Source organism: Balaenoptera acutorostrata, chromosome 12 (genome assembly GCF_949987535.1).
Source record: "Balaenoptera acutorostrata chromosome 12, mBalAcu1.1, whole genome shotgun sequence".
In the NCBI taxonomy this organism is placed as follows: Eukaryota; Metazoa; Chordata; class Mammalia; order Artiodactyla; family Balaenopteridae; genus Balaenoptera; species Balaenoptera acutorostrata.
This window is the reverse complement of record NC_080075.1, coordinates 5,919,059-5,940,129: the sequence shown is the minus strand read 5'-3', so window position 1 is coordinate 5,940,129 and position 21,071 is coordinate 5,919,059. Positions and strand designations below refer to the sequence as shown.

The 21,071-nt window shown below is 46.5% G+C and overlaps 1 protein-coding gene across 50 annotated transcripts in view; it reads left to right on the top strand.

Annotated features, from left to right (window-relative positions):
- MAP4K4 (mitogen-activated protein kinase kinase kinase kinase 4) overlaps window positions 1–21,071 on the top strand; it is a 175,017-nt gene that overhangs the window by 102,219 nt on the left and 51,727 nt on the right. For all 50 annotated transcript variants that reach the window (XM_057558545.1, XM_057558544.1, XM_057558542.1 and 47 more), the window contains 6 exons: window positions 9,698–9,823; window positions 11,139–11,249; window positions 14,952–15,042; window positions 15,471–15,601; window positions 18,012–18,066; window positions 19,476–19,554. In XM_057558545.1, coding sequence (XP_057414528.1) covers window positions 9,698–9,823; window positions 11,139–11,249; window positions 14,952–15,042; window positions 15,471–15,601; window positions 18,012–18,066; window positions 19,476–19,554 — 593 coding nt within the window. The remainder of the gene's footprint in view (window positions 1–9,697; window positions 9,824–11,138; window positions 11,250–14,951; window positions 15,043–15,470; window positions 15,602–18,011; window positions 18,067–19,475; window positions 19,555–21,071) is intronic.

Below are 21,071 nucleotides of genomic sequence, written 5' to 3'. Positions count from 1 at the left end.
TTTTGGCTGCGTTGGGTCTTCGTTGCTGCACGTGGGCTTTCTCTAGTTGCGGTGAGCGGGGGCTACTCTTCGTTGCGGTGCACGGGCTTCTCTTGTTGTGGAGCACGGGCTCTAGGTGCGCGGGCTTCAGTAGTTGTGGCACGCGGGCTCAGTAGTTGTGGCTCATGGGCTCTAGAGCGCAGGCTCAGTAGTTGTGGCGCACGGGCTTAGTCGCTCCACGGCATGTGAGGTCTTCCCGGACCAGGGCTCGAACCCATGTCCCCCGCGTTGGCAGGCGGATTCTTAACCACTGCGCCACCAGGGAAGTCCAAGTTGGGAGTTTTGAGAAGCACTGGGGCGGCTCCACGTCCGTGCAGGTCCCCCTGGATGAGCGCGGGTGCCGTGTAATGTTGCCAGGGATGCGCTTACCTGAACTTTGTTACCTAAAAGCTTTTGGAAAGGGGGTGTCTGTCAGGAGTTAGAGTATCTCGCTTCTATTTTCTGTTTTCCCCAAAGACTTGTGGAACTCAGTCCTTGTCTTCTTGAGTCACTTCTGTGGAAGCATCTTTGAATCCTCAGAGCCGAGGGAATGGCTCTTCACACGTGGTTTCCATGAAGATCCCCCAGACACTTCTCCAGGCTGTAAAGTTGTGTCAGGCCACTCCATGGTATTTGAGTGGAAACTGCCATTTCAGAGCAAAGAGGGGATCCCTTTCCAGATATGCAGATTACCCACAGTGAAGAGAATTATTTGAAAGTAACAAAACACACCTTTACACTAAGGCTTATTTCCTTGTTGCCACGATTGGCACACGATTGCAGATTTCTGTTATCCAGGAAGCGCCAGGAGCCAGGTTGGAGGTACTTACTTCCTATTTTGGCTTAACACCATGACACTTGCAAGACAGCTGACCGAAGGAAGATCTGATTACTTTTCTCTAGACTGTCCTTGCTTCTTTTTCCTCTTTCACTCACCTGCTGTGGTATATCATGACACAGATCATATAAGCAGGAATTAGGGTAGCTCGTGAGGGTGGGAGGTGAGGGAGACAGGAAGGGTGAGGGAAAGGTCAAGGTAAAACCATGAAACATACCCCAAAATCTTTGTTTGGCCACTAAGATCCTCGAGGTCAGAATTAGAAAATCACTGAGCTTTGTAAATACTGGCCATTGGACACCGTCCACCACCAATCACTACCCATCCCCACCCTGGCAGAGAACACTTCACTACCCTGGCAGAGAGTATGGTCTATTACTTGCTTAATTTTGGCAATTTCTATACTTTTGATTCAGGCATAAACTAAATAGCTTGCTTATAGCAATTGAGATCAAACAAAAGTTATTTTAATGATCTTATCAAAAGCATATTTTGCACATTAATTTTGTTCAGTTGATTTCCTATGTGTGACTTAAATTTTTAAAAATTATGATGATATTCCTTTAGTGGTGGGAAAGTGGGACCAGATGGTCTCTGTTTTGTTGGGAGGTGAGGATCTTTAGCCTTCCACCCTGGTAGAGGAATCAAAACATCTGTAAATCCAAGTTGTTGCGTTCTGAACACACTGGGTTCTAATTTAATGAGCCGTATAAAACAAATTGAATCTCAGATTCCTTCACAGGCAGATGCCCCAAAAGGCTTAGTGGTTATTACCTGCAAGGGTGTAGGTTGTAGGTGGTGTGGTGTTTTTGTCTGCTGATTCCATTACCTGGGTTCATTTCAGTTGACCCCCTTCCACCCCACCCCCCATGGGCATTTGTTCCCTCTTCTTTGCACACCTGGTAATTTTTAATTGGATGCCAGCCATGTGATTTTTACCTTATTGGGTATTGGACATTTTATATTCTTATAATATTCTTGAGCTTTCCCCTGGGATGCAGTTGGTTACTTGGAATCCGTCTGAGCCTTTGAAGGTCCGTTCCTTGGGGTCAGATCGGCATTTAGTCTAGAGCTAGTTTTACCCCACTGTTGAGGCAGGAGCCTCCTGAATGCTGTGCCCAAATTCCTGTGAATGATGAGATTTTCCAGTCTGGACAGGCGCAGCAGGCCCTGTTCCCCGTCCTTGTGAGCACTGGGTACCGTCCCCCGATCCTCTGGGGGTCCTCCCCTGACCTCAGGAGGATGTGCTGGGTGCTCTGCTCAGATCTCCTGCCCTGTCCCTGCATCCCTCCTCCCTGACCTCTGTCCTGCACGCTCCAGCTGCCCCTCAGCTCTGCATCCTCTGGGCTTCGGGGGGGTTTCCTCTCGCTTTGCTGCAGCCTGGAATCTCCCAGGGCAGCAGGCTCGGCAGTTGTAGGTCTTTGCTCAGGTTCCTGTCTCTCAGAGGTCACTGTCCTTCAATCCCTGGTGTCCAGGGTCCTAAAACTCCTTCATACGTTTTATCTATTGTAGTTGTTCAAGTGGGAGTATATCTGGCCCTTGACGCTCCTTCTTGGTCTGGAACAGAAGTTTGTCCTTTGTCCTTTTCACTTGTAGACTATTTTCAGAGCCAGCCTTTGACTGACTTGCCGTGTCAGTTGTGTAAGCAGAGGCTCTGTGCATGTGAGCGCACGATGGGGCCAGTCAGAAACGCACAGACGTGTGATGTTTTCCACACTCATATCTCCTCCAGAGCTGTGCCCCTTCTTGCCACCGCTTGCTAGGGCCTGGCTTTCAGGTTTTAACGTGTGCGCGGTGCTCTTGATGGAGTTCGCCCCTGGCTTAGGGAAGGGCGTGGGCACAGAGGCAAGACTCTGTCCAGGGCCCTGGGGCAGGTCGGGAAGGTGAAGCTGGCACGATGGCTGATCCCGGGCTCCAGGTACCTATCCTTTGCTCCGGAAACAACTTGAGCTTGGAAATTTCTGATCTCAGGAAGTCATGGGCCTGGATTGGTACCATTGGAGCCAACAGGAAGACGTGACCGTGGAGGTCCGAGCTCTGGGTGACGCTGACCCAGCAGAAGGCAGGTTAACCAGCAAGGTTCCCGTTCTGCAAACTCCCATCACCCTCCCCGCACAGCTGAGCCCTGGAATGAGCAGCCGGAGCGGGGAGCTTGGCGGTGACTCGGGAACAGCAAGGGGGGCGTGAGGGGCCCCTGTCCAGGGCGGCGGGGGAGCTGGACGTGCGAATGGCCAGAAGGAAACTCATCTGGATGCTTATGGAGTTAACGCCTCTACTCGAAACTCTTAACTTTCCCCCACGAAGGAAAATAGTATTGTTGAAAATTAGACAAGTTAAAGAAGAAAATATCTGTAATCCAGAGATAATGTTTGGGAACAGTTCTTCTTTTTTCTTTCTGTGTACACATTGAAACGTGTAGAGTTACCTAAAAATACTTGTACACTGGTGTTGCGAATGGCAAAATGTTGACGTTAAGAATATATCATTTTGTCATCTTCTGAGCATTTTGGATTACTGATCTCTTTCTGGTCTCATAATATAATTACCAGTTTGGTTATGTAGGGGAGGAAAAAAAACCTTTCCTTCTACCCTTCTAGGTTCTTGATCATGTAATAAAAGATTAACAAGAGGAAAACAAACAGGTTTGCTAACTTGTCTATCTCATATATACATGGGAGCCTTCACAAGGAAAATGAAGACTCAAAGAAGACTCTGTCTGTGTACCGGGTTGAACAAAGAGACGCCATTGTGGACCAGTAACTAAACCATATGGAACAGCTAACAGAAGATAAGAGGCCTGCTTGTACAGAATTCTTTTGGCCTCAACCCCCTGGCTCTGGTGATAAGAATGTTTTTTCCAGTTGGTATAGGAAGGATGCCTTTCATGTGGGAGTTTTATCGCTTGCTTTCAGGAAGAAAAGGGGAGGTCAGAGCACCTTTTTTGTCCCTGCTGTTTTTCAAGTACCTTTAGCTTAAAATAATCCCATGTCAAAGAAGCATATTTTGGGGTGACAATCAAGTGTTTTGGTGGAGGATTTGATTTTGGTCGCTCTGGGCCTTACCCAGGAGATCTGCTTTCCATCTCTGTCGGGATCTAGGTTTCAGCTCCTACTTTAGGGGCCATACTTAAGGGTCCCCAATGGAGGAGGAAAATGGATGGGTTCTAAAATCAAGTATTGATGTGACTTATTTCAAGTTAGACTATCGAAGCCACTGGTACCCTGGGGAATTGTGTCCTGTAAATTGGGGCTTGACACTTTGGAAATTTCTAATAGTTTCGTTTATTTCCTGGAGAAAATAGCGATGGGTCTTACTTGACTTTATGGTGTGAGTTAGCTCACCGTGTTCATTCGCCATGCCGTGCCTGTTGGTAAGGGGTCATCCCAGAGGTGTGTCTTACCTGACTTTATGGTGTGAGTTAGCTCACCGTGTTCATTCGCCATGCCGTGCCTGTTGGTAAGGGGTCATCCCAGAGGTGTGTCTTACCTGACTTTATGGTGGGAGTTACCTCACCGTGTTCATTCGCCATGCCGTGCCTGTTGGTAAGGGGTCATTCCAGAGGTGTGTCTTGGCCTCCGTGCAAGCACCAGTCCCCCCAGGTTTTTCCTGAGTGAGCGATGTTGAGGGAAATGGATTGTACTTGCTGTCCTGCACCGTCGCGTCGCAGTCTGAAGTTACCACCCCGCCACCCACCCCGCCGTGCCCATCCCGGTGGGCGGTGCTGCTCTGCAGTTCTCTTCTTTGCCACGCTGCTCTTAGAGCCCAGTCGAGTGACACAGCCTCCCTGAAATATAGCAGGTTTCATAGAAGACTGTGCTGAGTCAAGTAGAGTTCTACGCGGTGGTGTCTGTCGACAGAAAGAGCAGGTTAAGGGCTTCAGGGCCGTTAGACTTAGACTTTGGGACCTCAGAAGTCCATTGGCTCAGTAGCAAAACTAGGGAGCATGTCTTTTTGTCTGAAGTGTGTTCAAGGCAGTATCCTTTCTTGAGTGAGACGTCACGAGCGCCTGATTTCCATTGCAGCTATGTTAATTTTGTCATTTTTCTGTTGGGGTTTTTGTTCTGGAGCTGATGGATCTTCTGAGATGGACGCAGATTAATTTTAAAGAACGTTCCATTCCTTCCTTCGACCAGATCCTGGGCCTTCATTTTGCTCTAGAAGCTTCCCTGCAGAGTCGTGTTCACCTCTGTCTGGTTGAATTATCAGTGAATTTAAGTTGCAGAACTTTTCATATGTCTGAGTCATAAAAATTAATTTTGGTTAATTCAGCTTGGTGTGATACTGAATAACACTCTCAGATGTCACTGGGATTTGCCAGGTCAAATGTGATCTGCCCTCATTTCTCTGCCAGTTCACAGTCTCATAAAGAAGGGTTTGGTGGTAGTTAACTAAAATAAACTTGTAAACTTTTTTAAAAATGGATATTTAATGCCTATTTTCATTCTAAGTATATACATTTTGGTGGTGAAATCTGCCAGAGATGCTTGCGTATTTCATTTTATTAGTATTCTCTCCATCTAGTAAAGATAGAGTGAATAATGAACTGCCCTTCCTTTTTTTGTTCAGCTGTTAATGAGTAGGCTTAATTCTGTAAGGAGGGGCTGCTGGGGAGAACATCCCCCAGACCTCCTGGATCCTCCTCCCGGTCCGCTCATTGGAGGTCCGCCTGCCGTCAGTGGAAGGAGACAGAATTTTGGTAACAAGAGAGTTTAAACAACATTTTAAGGAGTCATTAAGAAACCCCACTCGTCCTATGCACTGCTCTGTGCTCAGACTGTGGAGCGGACAGGGCTTTTCCTATGACTCCCAAACCCACAGCTGCTTTTGAAGGTGACCACGATTCAGATGTGCCCTTCCCTCCCCCCGCCCCGTCCTCTAGCAGCCAAGGGAGGCAAAGGAAAACTCCTCCCTAGTCTTAGCCCAGCCTGAGACAAAGACCTTTTCCGCTGGGGAGAGTCCAGAATGCTAATTGGCATCAGCTGCCTTAGATCACCAGGGGGCTGGCAGCTGCCTCATCCCTGGAGGAGACCCAGGGGGGCCTGCTCTCTTCCCCAAATGTCCTCTCTCCTCTCGCAAGTGACCCTTAGTTTTTTTTTTTTTTTTTCCATCTGTACGTGACTGTGGCCTCCTAAAGAGGAGGACGAAGGGCAGAGGCGTTTGGACTCGGCCGGGATACTTGGATATATCACTTCCTCATGGAGCTCTGCTACATCCACTTTCTTTGCAAACGTGGGATTTGTCATCGTTTTAAAAATGCAGTTAGTCTGTTCTAAGTCTGTTTTCCACTGTATCTTTTCTGGCGAAACGAGGTGTTTGTTTTTGGTGGTGGTGTGTATGTATTTAAATACTGGAATGAGAACACCAAACTTGTTTTCACCTAATGACTGAAGGGAGATTCGAACTCAGAAGTTGGTTCGTTATTACCCTAAAGACACTGTATAAGACACTATATTGTAAGCATTAGTTGTGATTAGGATTCCAACTGTAGTTGGCTCCAAACTGTTGGTAGATTCTGCGTTTCTGATGCTTTTCCTCCAAGGTGGGCACTCATAAATTAGACAGTGAATAACAGTTAGTGGTGCTGAGTGCCTTTTTATTTTATAAACTGTGCAGTAGCCATCTATTTGAAAATCAGAGAAGCCAGAGAAGGAATGTTTCAAAGTATATATAATCCTTATCCTAAAATGAGGATTTGAGAGGACAGTATGTTTTCCTCTCGTATGTGTAGTTCAGTTTCATCTGCTTCCAGGATTTGACTACTTAAGACCCCGGAAATATTCTGGCAAGTGACATTGATCTGATTACTGTATTTTCAGAAAATATTTGGATGTTTCAGTCATATTAGAAAAGCTGTTGCCAAATTGTGTTTAAGCTGTTCTTGTGTCATATTTCATTGTTTGTAACTTGCAGCCCAGTTTCAAAGATGTTACAGTCTGTGTCTTAATGGTTGATGGTGAATCATAGTTTCGTTAAGAAAAGTGATCGGGTGTCTGTCTAGCAGCATCTTAGGTTCAGGGAGATGCGTTGTGCCGTGATGATCCTCCAGCAGTACTACCCGTGTGCATATTAAGTGCTTTTCACACCGGTGAGCAGTACCGCATATAAGCCTATGAGGATCTTTAAATGTGTAAGATGTGTGAGGATTTTAACTCCGCGGGGTCCAAAAACATCAGCTGCCCGATGGAGGGTCTTGGTTGTTCTTATACAGAGCCGTGAACGAGTTAGATCCTGGAAGACACTGGTTTTTGTCACTAAAAGAAAAACTATGTCAAAACCAGTCACAATATGTCAAGACCCTTAATTATTGCTCAGGAAGCTTCTTGTGGGAGAACTGTAGGTAGCATTTGCTTTCTGTCCAGAAGTGAAACCTACTGGCAGAGCATCACAGGGACTAAAAGACCCTGGGGTGACGTAGCCAGCGTGGGGGGTGGGTGGAGGCCGGTAGGAAGGCTTAGGGCTGGAGCAATAAAGTCCCGCCCTCCATCCGGAAAGGCACACATTACCGCATGAAGTGAGTGGCTGCGCTCTTAGCACAGAAAATTAAAATCAGTAGTGTATTGATTTTTCCCTATTCTAGTTCAGCATTGTTCCTTTTGTTTTTGTGTAGTCTTTGTACCCCACATCCTCATAGGTTTACTGGTTTTGGATAAGAGGAAAAAAATCAAACCTTCAGTTGACTTTCTAATTCTGGAGTAACACCACCTCCCTTCCAGCAGGAACGAGGCTATGGCCAGACTCGCGCTCATTTTTGTTAGGAACGTGTCCGTCTCGACAGGCCTCGTTGGGGTGTCCTGGCTGCCCAGGAGCCCAGAGACTGTGGGCAGCGGGTCGTGAGCTGCGATCCAGAGAGAGCAGGGCCCTGAGCCGGCAGGTGGTGGTCCTTCCACAGCATGGGCGCGAACGTGAGCGTAAGATAAAGCTGTGGGTGGGTGGGGCTTCCTAGTTCTGCGTGGGGCGTGCTTCCTTGTGCCCAGTATGAACAAAAGCTGCCGCCCCTTTATGATTGATAGTATAAAGTTTCTATACTATAAAGGTCCCAGATAGAGGTGTGTGATTGTGTGATACTAGCCAGGCTAAGCACTGGTTTTGTTTAGAATTAAGCTAGTTAATTATCCTAGTTGTTCAGCCTCTCATTGTTCATTGCTGCTTTAACCATGGCCGTTGAAATTCATACGCATTTGGTGTGATTTACATATATACGGGTTTTGAATGAGAATTATTACACAGACGAGTGTCTAGACTGTACTTGGGCATGTGACTCTGCTCCATATTTATGTCATCATCTGCCAAAGTCACATGACAACCATGCCTGTCATCTGTACACTGTAATATTCTCATACTTATGTCTCTGGACCGAGCTGGAAGCCACCACCGTGAGAATCACTGGTGTCGGATGATTACATGTTTTGGTGTGTATTGGGTTTATTAAGCAGTAATGACCAACTGAAAGTTGTTTTTAAGAAGACATTTTCTTTTTTCATTTGGTCTCACTGTTAATATCTAATTAATGATGTTGCCCTAAGAGCAGTGTTTGCAAACCAAACTTGCTTTAGGTCTGTGAGGCCTTATGAAAGGTTCTTGGAGATGTTAGGCTGCAACAGTAGGTTTTGTGTGTGTGCGCGTGCGCACGTGTGCATACGCACGCACCTACGCGGCTCAGAATCCCTGAGTCTTCCCTGGAGAGGGAAGGATATCAGCTGAAGTGGAAGGAGTGTGTCAGTGTAGAAAAGTCAGGAGGTTTCAGGGAAGCACTCATCATTTCCCATTGAAAATACATGAAATAAAGGGAATTCTAGAGATCTGGTTATGAGGCTTTTCTCAAAGATCTTCTTTATCTTCCCTCAAACACCTCTTTTCTAACCAAGGCAGATTTTCTCTATTCCTGCACATTCTCTCTTTTTTCTCGCTTTAATTCTGCTTTCCTCTCCTTCTCGTGCTACCTGTAAACCTTTCTTCGGATGACTCTTTGCAGGTGGTCTGGCGTTACCCTCTCCCCGTGTCCGTGTGTGCAGCAGGGGACAGGACGCCCCCGGTGACGCGGTTTTCCCCGGGGTGGGGGGGAGGGGTTGGTGTGGGAGAAGGCGGAGACCTCAACATTCACAAGAGCAACTTATTTTTATTTCCCGGGCCTTTGTCGCCACCTGTCCCCTTCATTCTCCCTCTAATCTTCTCATACAGACTCTTCATTTCTTCCTCTGCTCATCTTACTTTAGTAAAGCGAGAGGCGGGGGGATGAGCCCGGTCTAGGGACAACCTGCCGCCACTGAGCGGTGTTTGTGTTTCCGGGCTCCTGGACTGGCCCGAGTCTCTTGGGGGTGCTGTCCGTCCAGGACCACAGGGCCCCTGAGCTTGGCCCCGGCCCCGACCCAGGGTGATGCTGCTGTGTGAGGCTGTCAGAGGTGAACCTTCCCTGCCTTAAGTGCGTCGGACGATTTATACCCGCAGATGTTCTCTAGAAAAGAAGCAGCCCTTCCTAGTCACTTGAAATCGTGTCAGCCAGTTTCCTTTTTCCTCCCATTTTTACAGGTGAGTCAGTTGAGGCCCAGAGAAGTGGAGTGAATTGCCTGGGGTCATGTGGCCCGTGGGAGAGCCAGGCCACGCGTGCCCTCTGCTTCTGCTGCTTTCTGTTTCATCTTTACCTTTTGTGCTTGTATTTCTTCTTGCAGAGCTTGTAATCACATTTCAAAGGATGTGTCCCGAAAGTCCCCGATTACTGGCACAAGGGTAAAGTGTCTCTCCCTTGCTGGAGGGGCTGGGAACGTCTGATTGCCTGCGTGTGGAGAAAGTAAAATCCTGCATGTCGTTCAAAAGCTGCACATTTTATTTTTATTTTTTCTTAAGGATGAAGAGGAGGAAATCAAGCTGGAGATAAACATGCTGAAGAAATATTCTCATCATAGAAATATTGCAACGTATTACGGTGCTTTCATCAAAAAGAGCCCCCCAGGACACGATGACCAACTCTGGGTAGGCAGCCGTTTCCTGAGCGTTCTGTGGGGTTTCCTCTTTGATTGTATTTAAAAGGGCATTAAGAACCTTCCAGAGGGGGGAGGGGAGAGAAAAGCAAAGAAAAAGGGGTAACATCTGGTATCTTCCCTGGCCTTCTCAGTGGAAGGTGTCCTGACTGTTTATTTTGGTGTTGACTTCACATTGCAGGAAAAAGAGTTAACTTTGTGTTTTGGGAATAAAATGGCACATTAAAAAAAAAAAAAAAGTAACAAAATAGCAAGGAAATTAGTAGCTTGAAAATAAAAGCAATGTGATAAAACCTTTATGGAAATTAATTAGTGTGGAATCTCAACTACATGCATCTTTCTTTACTAGGTTGGAATGAGAGACAAATTGCAAGGAAACAAACTTAGATCAGTAATTTATTAAGAACAGTGGACTCCAGGGAAATTTATAGAATGTATACATATTCAACCGTATCTCTTACTGAATACATTTCTATTCAAGATGATGACACCGAGATAGTGTCAGATCTGTGGTTATCACGTTATGATAGTGTCAGATCTGTGGTTATCACGTTATGCCAAAGGTACTGGACTTATAGGGCAGGAAGATAGATGAATACTCTTCTAATTTTTACAAAAGCCATTAGAGACTATTTGCAAAGTTAGGAAAGTAAAAGGGAAACAGTTACCTTTATTTCCATTGCCCGTATCCAAACACAGTTAAAGTTTTAGAATAGTTCCACTCAATTTATTTTCTAGGTACTTTGAAAATATACTTGTGTTCGTATTGTTGAAACATTTAGGTATTGTAAATAGTGTCTTTTAAAGAATGATGTGCTGCTTAAAAATAGTATCTCTTTTTCAAGAGAAATTTTAAAACTATTTTTAAACTGTACAAAACCCAGTTAATATAAAATAGTTTGAGAATCACGATGTGTGGAAAATAGAACATTTTAGACACTGGCAAGTTGGAAAGCCTGTTAAGGAGTATTTGGACCAGATTTCTGGTGACTGGGCGTTGATTCGGAGCAAACGGTCCACTTGCATCTGTGCTCAGGAGAGAAGGGGGGCTTCAGGGCCTCTGCACGGGCTGCGCTGGGGAACACGCAGACGCCGATCTCCTGGACCAGATGTCCGTGCCGAATAGATGGGGTGCGATGAGATATGCTCTCAGGAATTCGGGGCCTCCACAGTGGTCGTGCACCCAGACCTTTAGGAAAGGAGGGGGCTTAGACTGCCCCCCGACCTACCCGGGCGTGTGCTGACGCCTGTGACGCTCTGGCCACCGGTGGGACGTGTTGGCCGCAGCGTGTCTTGTCTCTCTCCAGCTTGTTATGGAGTTCTGCGGGGCCGGGTCCATCACAGACCTCGTGAAGAACACCAAGGGCAACACGCTCAAGGAAGACTGGATAGCCTACATCTCCAGGGAGATCCTGAGGGTAAGCACAGCTGAGGCGGCCAGGCGTGGGCCTGTGTTTCCATTTCCATTTGCCCAGCCCCGAGGGCTTCTGTGCGTTAGCTGCGACCGGTACAGGTTATTCTTCTCGTGACAACCAAGGGTTCTGTGTCACCAGCTGGCTTTGATAGTTTAAGCCACACCGTGGTTTTGAGTCTGGCAAGTATCCAAAGAAACTAGACTTAGAATAGTGGTTTTTTTTTTTTGGGGGGGGTATTTCCCTGAATTCATCCCGCAGTTACGAAGAAGAAAATCAGAGTGGAGAGGAGGAGAAATAATCTCTAACTCTTGTGTTTATGGGAATCGTGTGTCTGAGCTTATAAAGCAATATTAATGGCGCTAAATGCTGGCGTTCAAAATCGTCTTGTGGAGTTCGGCATTAACTGTTAGAATCTGCTGCAGTATTTATGAGGAGAAGTTCTAATGTTTAACGTTATTTACAGCCAATTGGAAAGCTGGTTTATGATGTCAGAGCAAGTTCTCGGCTACCGTTTGAGCAGCTTCTAAATGATTCCTTTCAGTAGTAGAGCTGTCCTGAGAGCACAGGCAGAGTGTTTGAAAATTTCGTATTTGAAAACTGCATGTGAGTTGCCAGTGGGCCTCTTCCCTCTGGTCGGCCGGCACAGTTTTTCTCTCTACTTTTTACCCCTCAATTACACACTTAAATTACTTGGTTGGATTTCATTTACCGACCACATTTAAAAAATAAAGACTATGGAGTTGAACTGGAATCTAATTCTTATGTTTCTGTCACCAATAAAAAAAAAAAGTTACTTTATTTTTTATTTATAGATAAATTTACTCCACTTTTTGCGTTTAAGTTTCATAGAGGACTGCAGTTTTTAAAAAATGCTGTCTAGAATTCAGAGATAGTTTGAATTTCTTTTTATTTAGATAGTTTACAGAGCCCTTGACAATAGACAACTCCCTTAGGAAAACCAGTTGTAGAGGGTGAGATGGGAGACCCCGTCTTATCATCATCACATTCAAATTTCATTATAAAAATATCAAATTCTTTTATGGTTATTATAGGAACCTTAACATGGGAAACTAAGCCTCCTGCCCTATACTGCTGTGAGGGAGTTCAGTGAGTGGGCAGGTGTATTTATTATCTTGATAACGAAAACTCAGGGTGGGCAGGAGAGAGCAGTGGCTAAGAGCGTGGACGTCAAGTGAGGTAGACTTGGGTTTGAGCCCTGCCTCTGCTGCTTACCTTTTGCACATCCCCTGCCAAGTTACTCCACTTTCCAGACTTAACTTTCTTCATATGTAAAATTTAGGTCCCAGTCCTATGAAGGAAGTACCATTATTATGAGAAGTAAATGAGTTTTAGTGTCAGGAATCAGTTAATGTAACATGTGGGTAGGTAACTAAGTGTACACAACTGTATTTCCACCATTGAACTCAAGACAGCATTTTTTGAAAGAAGCCCAGGTTGCTTGAGGCCCCAGATCAAGCCGAACATAGTAGCTCAATGAACATCTTTTCAGATGTTTTCCGCCCCCGTGGGCACCTGAAACGAGAGTTTCCTTCACGTCACTTCATCTAGGATGGGCATTTTTCCTACGACGAACGTCTAAATGGACTAACCTCAAACAAAAGCTTCTGGAAGAGTCAGTGTCATGTACTCATGTGTGTTCGTCACGGGTCACGAGAGTCTGTGTTGGGAAAGAGAGAGCAGGGTGGTGAGAAGGCCGCTCATGGGGAAGGAAAGCAGGGCGTCCCAGAGGCACGCCGGGGGCTGATTTCTGTGGTGACAGACGTCCTCATTCCTTGGTGGACGGTAGGGTCAGTTGCTGCGGAGTGAAGATCTCAGCAGGTTGAGAGTTGTGGGCACGCGGGCCTCGGACGGCAGTAGAAAAGCTCTCCCGGGCCCACCGAGAGCCTCGAAACAGGAAGCCGCGTGTTCCTTCCGGCCCGTTTCCATGGTCACCATCCACACGGCAGCCTCGCGTTTTCATAGAAACCAGCATAGATCATCCTGAGCGTGGGCAGTTACAGCCTCTCCCAGCCAGCACCGAAGACGGCCTTTGACTGCTGCTTCATCCTGTGAATGCGACGGACTTACAGGACCGTGTTTCCGAGTTGTGGACCTTGATTCATTTGCTCTTGGACGACGCTTTCTGTGTACTGGACTTGCCATCTCTGCTGAAGAGGAAGGACTGCGGCTCACCGTGGCGGGGGCGGTGGAACGCGCCCTCCCTCCCAGGTCCTTCATTCGGGAAGACCGTGTCCGCTGCGCAGATCCTCGCGGCTCGGGCTCACGCGCTGTACGAGCTGGCAGACACACCAGCAGCGGGCCCTCCCAGAGGCGGCACCCGCAGCCCTAGGACGGGGATTGCTCAACAGGAACCAGAGTGCAGGCAGGCCGCGTTCATCTGAGAAGATGTGGTACTTAACGTCTGCTGCTAAGATAATTCTGGAAAAGTGTAAGAAGGGGGGTTTGTGAACATTAAGAGAATAAAAAATGAACTGAAGTAATAAAAGTAGGAATTACAAAAGAGGGAAGCTGCAGTTTTTCATCTCTTCTTCTGCTGTTCAGAGGTACACCAGGCTGAAAGGAGGGAGTTTCTTCCTGACGATACCATGAAGATACCATATATTTTTAGTGCTTTTCCCCCTAGTTGGTGCTTTGTGGTATAACACTGCACATCCTGTGTGCTGGAAAAATACACAGAGCCATCACATAAGCTCTCTTCTGTTTCACAGGCAGACTGGTAAATGATTTTAGAAACCCCCTATGTTAGAAAAATTTAATGTTCTAGGGCAGCTGTTAACGTTTAATTCATATCCTACAAAGTAATGATGACAATAAAACCCCACAAAGAAGTTAAACAGGACAAATGAAATGAATCGTTACTTCTAATTTACCCTTTTTGAATTGAGACGTTTTGGAGTTAATAGGTTGCTTGTCGCTTATGGAGGCAGGCTCTAGATTTGGCTTCTCTAGCTAAAGTCAGAACAAGTAAATGAGTTGTGAGAATGATGCCTTTTGGTCTTTCTGACCATATTTGGATGAAAACTGGATTTTTGTTCTCCCACCACCTCTCATCAGAGGCATGCTCTGGGCTTCGTTCCAGATACGAGGTCATCAAAAAGTGCTGTATGCCCAGTAGGATTTATTTCCTCGGGAAAGAAAGATACTTGATTTGAACATAAAGCTCTCTTGATGGCAGAATTGTTTTGCACATGGGGTGGAGGTCGGGTCGATCAGTAGCTAGCAGTTTGTCGCTCTTTGGTGGGAAAACCAGGCTGGATTCAAGGGCCAAACCTTAAAACCCACTCTCGCCCTTTGCTTTTCCCCTGGGATGCGTGTAGTTCAGATCTACCCCCAGGGTCACCCATTGCAAGATAGGCGTGCAGCGTGGGAAAGGAACCACCCTGTACACAAAGAGCACAAATGGCAGCAGAGACACTGCAGATGGTCATCGAAAGCGTGCCGTTGGGGAGCAGCTAGAAAGTGGTAACCCTGCCCCTCCCCCCCGGCCCTGACCCATTGGGATTGGGGGTGCTTCTCTCTGTGCGGTGTCACTGGTGATGTCTTGCTGCAGATGCACTGAGGTTGAACCGTACGCTCACAGAAGCTTTCGGCCTGTGTGCACGCTTTATCATAAAGGGTGCACCGTTCTGGGCTGCTGTTCACTGAGCGCGACGGAACTCAATCCAGACTCTCTTTCCTGCCCAGGGGCTGGCGCATCTCCACATCCATCACGTGATTCACCGGGACATCAAGGGCCAGAATGTGCTGCTGACCGAGAACGCAGAGGTGAAGCTTGGTATGTGATGGGCGTGCCACGTGATCTAGCACCCTGCCCGAGCGCGGTCAGCTGAAAACGTTACCCCGTTTCTCCTTCTGTCTTATCTGAGACGTGGGAGCTGGGCTTATTGCTTAGCCTGGCTCCTGGCTCCCTTCCCCCGTGCTCCTGGCTCATCCCGAAGTCCCTCTGGTGGTCGCTGTTGGGATGCCCAGGGCGGTGGCGGGCCCAGCTTCCCCGGGAGCTCCCAGGCTGCTTGGGCGTCTTGCCGTCTTGGTGGCTTGGCCCTGGAGAGGGTGCTCCTTAACCCCTGTTGGTGGGAGGTTGCGGTGTGTGCAGTGTTTCTGTTTGGTTTGCTCTGAAGACCTCTGATCCTCACGTTCTTCACCTTGCCCTTGACCGGTTTGTTGATTGTGTTCCACTTCCCCTCCTTCCTCTTCCTGCCGCAGTGGATTTCGGCGTGAGTGCTCAGCTGGACAGGACCGTGGGCAGGAGAAACACCTTCATAGGCACCCCGTACTGGATGGCTCCCGAGGTCATCGCCTGTGACGAGAACCCCGACGCCACCTATGATTACAGGGTGAGGCGCCGGCCCTGCCTTCCTGCGGGTGGGGCTCCGCCTCCAGTCCCCCCCCTGCTGCTTCACGGAGGACCACGTGGACCCCTGCTGCAGGGGCACGTCTGCCGCGACAGTATTTTGAGGCTTTTTTTTTTTTTTGGTCCATTCTGCATCACCCCCGTTCTGTTACTAAGTCCATTCTGCATCACCCCTGTTCTGTTACTAAGTACGATGCTGCTTTCAAGGTGGGGTAGGGCTGTGTGTCACTCCGTTGTTGGTAGAAATTTTTTTGTCCTGAGTAAATTCAGTGCTTCTGCCCTGTTTGCTATTCTTTCTAACTTGAAGAGTATATTATAATCATATTTATTATTTTAAAAATACTGTCAGAATATACAGCAATAGCTTCATCTGTGTGAAATTTTAGAGTGTTGTTAAAGAGCTTTGCAGCTTTGCTTTGGTCACAAATATATGTAGACTATTCGAGTGACCTCTAGGGACTTGTATCAATAATGCACTTTTTGATCCTGATGTAAAATCCATATTTGATCATCAGACTCGGGTTGAATATGTTTGTAAAAACTACTTAAAAATTCTGTTGCCTTAAGTAAATGAGTCAGAGTGGTTGATGTACCTGTTAATGATACTCACAATTGAGTTCCTATCTTACAGCGCGCCAGTGTATTTAGTATTTATTACAAATACCCAACTACTGGAACTCCATGTAACCCTATGGTGGAGAGGAATATTTATTTTATGTTTTTATATGCTAAAATATTTTCAAATAGATTATAGACTTTAGGAGTTTTCACTCTTTGTTATGTCATTATGTATCTCTAAAATTTGAAAACATTTCTAACGCATCCAAAATATTATCATACCTAATTAAAAATAATTCCTTAATGCAGAGTCCATAATTAGACCCAGCTCATCTACACCTGGTTTGTCCAAACCAGTATTCAATATAGGACAAGACGTTGTATTTGGTTGTCTGGTGGCTGAGTATCTTTCAATGAAGAATGTCACACCCTCTCCCCCAACTCCCGCTTTCTGCGTGACACCAACTTGCTGAAGGGGCAGTGTTCCACCATTTCTGAATTTCACCTTTCCAGTCTCTGTAATGTCATTTACCGTGTTTTCTGTGAACTGGAGAGGCTCCATCAGTATCGAGAAAAGCCTCAGCAGGATCCCCTGAGAGGAGGTGGCTGTGGTCTGTTTGCATCACCCCAGGGAGCGTGAACGCCTGGTGGTCCCGCCACGGATGCCGCCCATATTAGTTTCTGGTTAAGGTGGTGAATTGCTCTTTGTACCTGAGGGTATAGAAAACTCCGGAAAAATAAGGGAGCAGTTCATGGGCCTATCTTTATTCTTGTAATAAAACATACGTGCTTGAGCTCCATAGCATAGTTACAGGTTATTTAGGAAAACCCTTCAACTGAGCAACTTTAAGTAATTTCTTTATTAGGATAGTGTCTAAACAAAAGAAGGCTAATGATGAAAAACCATCTGTTATCTGCTTTTAGAAAATCTTGTTTGAATTTTAAGAAATTAGCTGATAAAACCTCATCTGTCATCCAATGTATATTGAATGCCTACCACATGGTAGTCACAGTTCTGGGGATACAAAGGTGAATAACACAGACAAAAATACCTGTCCCCACGGAACTTGTATTTGAGTAGGGGATAAAGTTAAAATTCAAATTTTAGGGAATTCCCTGGCTGTCCAGTGGTTAGGACTCCACGCTTCCACTGCAGGGGGCATGGGTTTGATCCCTGGTGGGGGAACTAAGATCCTGCAAGCCGCATGGCATAGCCTAAAAAAAAAAAAAAAAAAAAAAGTAAAATTCAAATTAGTATTTTGGGGACTCAGAAGGAAAAGACTGCATGCACTTAACTTATCTCACACCCCTGACTAAGTTTGAAGGAAGAGTAGAGAGACGTGGCAGCATGATTCTGTTTAGTGAGCGAGGGTGGATTTTATTAATTCTTCTGAGGACCTTTCATAAAGAGTACTTTCTAGCCTTTAAACGTTTAACATCATAGTTAAGTTTGAGATATTGTCATAAAACATAAGAGTAAACATCTGTCTAGGCTGGGAGTCTAAATCATCAAATGCTTGGAAAGAAGTGAAGAAATGATGAACTGCAGAGCCCGCAGTGGGCGGGTAGGGAGAAGATGTAACGGGGACCCACCTTAGTTCAATCATAGATACGAGCAGTTCTAATTAACAATCAGTGTTATCTTTATTGCATCTTTCATTCATTCTTTTGGAAGGTGTTCTTCCAGATGTGTTTGTGCTTTTAATTTCCTGGCGAACTTCCTTTTGGTTCGTACCCCAAAGAATGCAAGTGCGTCATTTGTGTGAATGATCAGCAGTGGTGAGTTGGTGGCCTCACGGCAAGGACAGTGTCCTAACATCCCGCTTTGTTTGCAGAGTGACCTGTGGTCCTGCGGCATCACAGCCATTGAGATGGCAGAAGGCGCTCCCCGTAAGTAGCTTGCGTTCCTTTTTAGCCCAGTTCTGTGTCACTTAAACCTAGTCTCAAGGCTTCAAAGAGAGCGGCTGCATGAATGAAACTGTTCCTGATGGGGCGTTCAGGTGGAGGAATCATAAATACAGTGGAGTTTTCGATGTGAAAGGAATTCTTGGCATGCATTAGTCCTTTTGAAGATCTCCCTGAGGTCCGTGGGCTACGTTATCTTTTATTTAAGTTGTAATCAGACGCGTGACCTGAAATTATTCTGATGTCAGATAATACACAGTAATTTTTCCTTTTACAGTTTGAACTTAATATTCAGTGAAACTGGTCCTACCACAGGAAATTTCAGTATTACTTATGTTCTAACTTTACAAATAGAGGCACAGCCTTGTATCTGTGGAATAACTTTTTCCAGTATTATCTACATGAAATTTTGCTTCTGCTTTGGATTAAATCAATGACAACTTCATGACATTGATTTTTAATCAGGAACAGGGTAGAATTTCAGAGAGCAAAGGGAAAAACAGCATTTTCTGCTCGTCCCCCCTTTAAAAGAAGTGTATACAAAGAATGTATAACTTCCTGATACATAGTCGCTGCTGAATAAATATTTGTTGAATGAATGATAAAAGATTGCCCACAGCTAAGGATTAGTTTGCACTGGGGAAGCGGCCGTCTGTCTTGATCACCACGTGCTCCCTTAACCGAGACGGGGAAGGACTGCCTGGCCCTTTGTCTCGGTTCTCTTTCACGGCAGGAACAGTACCCTCCTTTTCTTTGGCCCCCATTTCCCAGCTGCCTTGTAAGAGTCTCGTGAAGGTAAATAAACACTCGGAAATACCTGATGTGACGTACTCGTGTGTACACGTGCACCTAACACGCCTTCGTTGGGCAAGTGATCGGAGAAAAGGCAGTCATTGCACAGAATTAAACAGTCCCATCTGGCGCCCCCCATTTTTGCTCTTCCATAGGCACACTCGCTCTAACAATCAGCAGCGAGCGTTCCTGGAGGGCTTAACGCGCCTGTGTTCCAGGCGTTGTGTGAAGGCCTTTACGACCGAGTCTAATTTAATCCTCACAACAACCCTAGGAAAATAAAGTTATCTCATTGTCATCTGAGAGATGGTGTAGAAACTTAAGCTGTTAACTCCTTTAGGACGTTGAATCAATATTTATCTTTGATTTATGAAAACTTTCCAATGTCTGCTTGAAACTGTATGTTCTTCTCGTCGCGCTTGTCCTCCTCATATTTTGCTGTGTTTAAGTGGGGGATTCAGGGTACGCCCTCAGCTGTGTAACTAGATGTGCGGACTGCCTGACGTAAAGCATGCCGATCGGACGCTGGGCAGAGCGTGTGCCCCTAGAGATCAAGAATGAGTGACCTGAGCACGTACTGACACGCCCTCTCCTCTCCCCAGCTCTCTGTGACATGCACCCCATGAGAGCGCTGTTTCTCATCCCCAGAAACCCTCCTCCCCGGCTGAAGTCCAAAAAATGGTAAGCTGTGTGTGCTCTGTTGTTGCTGTCCTTTTCCTTTTTTTAAAAAAAAAATTGTTCCTTTTTCTAGTTTGACTTCAAGGCAGAATTCTGGCCATTCTGAGTCCAAAAGAACACAAGAGCCAGTGCCCCAAAACACCAGTTAAAAAGTGTTGTATCGCTTTATTTTTTAATGTTTCTTTTTCTTGATCAGTTGTCCCTGAATGATACAATAGTGACAAGCGACCCTATGAAACACCAACACGTTAAAGAAAAAGGTTCTGTTTTAATACTTAAACCTACCTCTCAGTGTAATATATTTCTAAACATCTTCACATGAAGAAGCAAAGCTGTGTTGACTTGTAGTTCCTCAGTTGAAGTAGTGTCTTAAAATTCACGGAAGGGTTTGCTGTAGTTATTGCAGCACTTTGAAGTCAGATGGGCCCCTGTCGTCCCAGCAGCATGCACTGGAGGAGGGGTCCTCTCCCTGGGCCGCCCCCTTCCTTCTCCCTCCTTGTGCATCTGCTAAACAGAATTGATCCCGGGGAGGGAGATGGTGACGACCTCCGTGCAGGAAAGCGTTAAGAAGCGCAGCGGTGTGGGGTGACGCTGGTTTGGTGTACTTTTAAAATCTTGGAGGGAAAGGGCAGTGCTTTGTTTTCTCGATTGAGCGTTCTGCCCACTTGTTTCCTCCCGAGGGTTCCTCTGAGTCCTTTCCTGTCGGTTCCTGTCTGCACTCAGGCTCTCATGCACTCGGGCCCTCCCTCCCTCCTCTGCCGTTCCTGTTTCCTGGGCTCTGCTGTCTGTCTTACCTACTGTGGGTTTTTTTTCCTTTCTGAAACTGTTCTCATGGGTTTTCCAGGTGGTGGTGTCTCCTCTTAGGTTCGTGATTCCGATTCTGAAATAGGCCAGAGATCTCCATTTCAGCCTCCTTCTGTCCTGGACTCGGTCTTCCGGCTGTTAGGTCGTTCTAGAGCCTCTCTCCCATCCATGGGTTTAGACACGCACATGTATTGTCACTTGTTTCTTTCCTGCTCCACCCTGCCCTCCGCATCCTTTCACCATCCTTTCCCCACCTTTGTCTGCTGGCAGGGTTTCCTCCTTTATCCCGTCTTTCACCACAGTCAGCTCTGGGGAACTGAGGTCGTCTGGTTCCACTTACCAGTTCTTGGCGAGGTTCTTTAAGGCGGGACGGTTGCAACGATTTAGCCCCGGTTGGTCTCCTGTGTTAGAACATGATAACCGGGGGCGTCCATGGGTGGCCAGCCCTGGGAAAACCAAATGTGGACAGTAGATGTCGCCAAGGAGTAAGCTGCGGGGCTGGGTACCACTTCATCCGGCTCATGCTGAACTGAACGACGCTCACGTTCCCCTTTCTTTTTCTCTGTCAGATTTTATTAAAGCGAGCTGATGCTCCACCTTCGGGGTATTTCACGGTTTTGTCAGTCGGCCCCCACTCTGATTGTTCTGTCCATGACTTGCAGGTTTGCATTAACCGCCGTGTGTATAGTACAGTGAGATAAAGAGACGGATGTAGA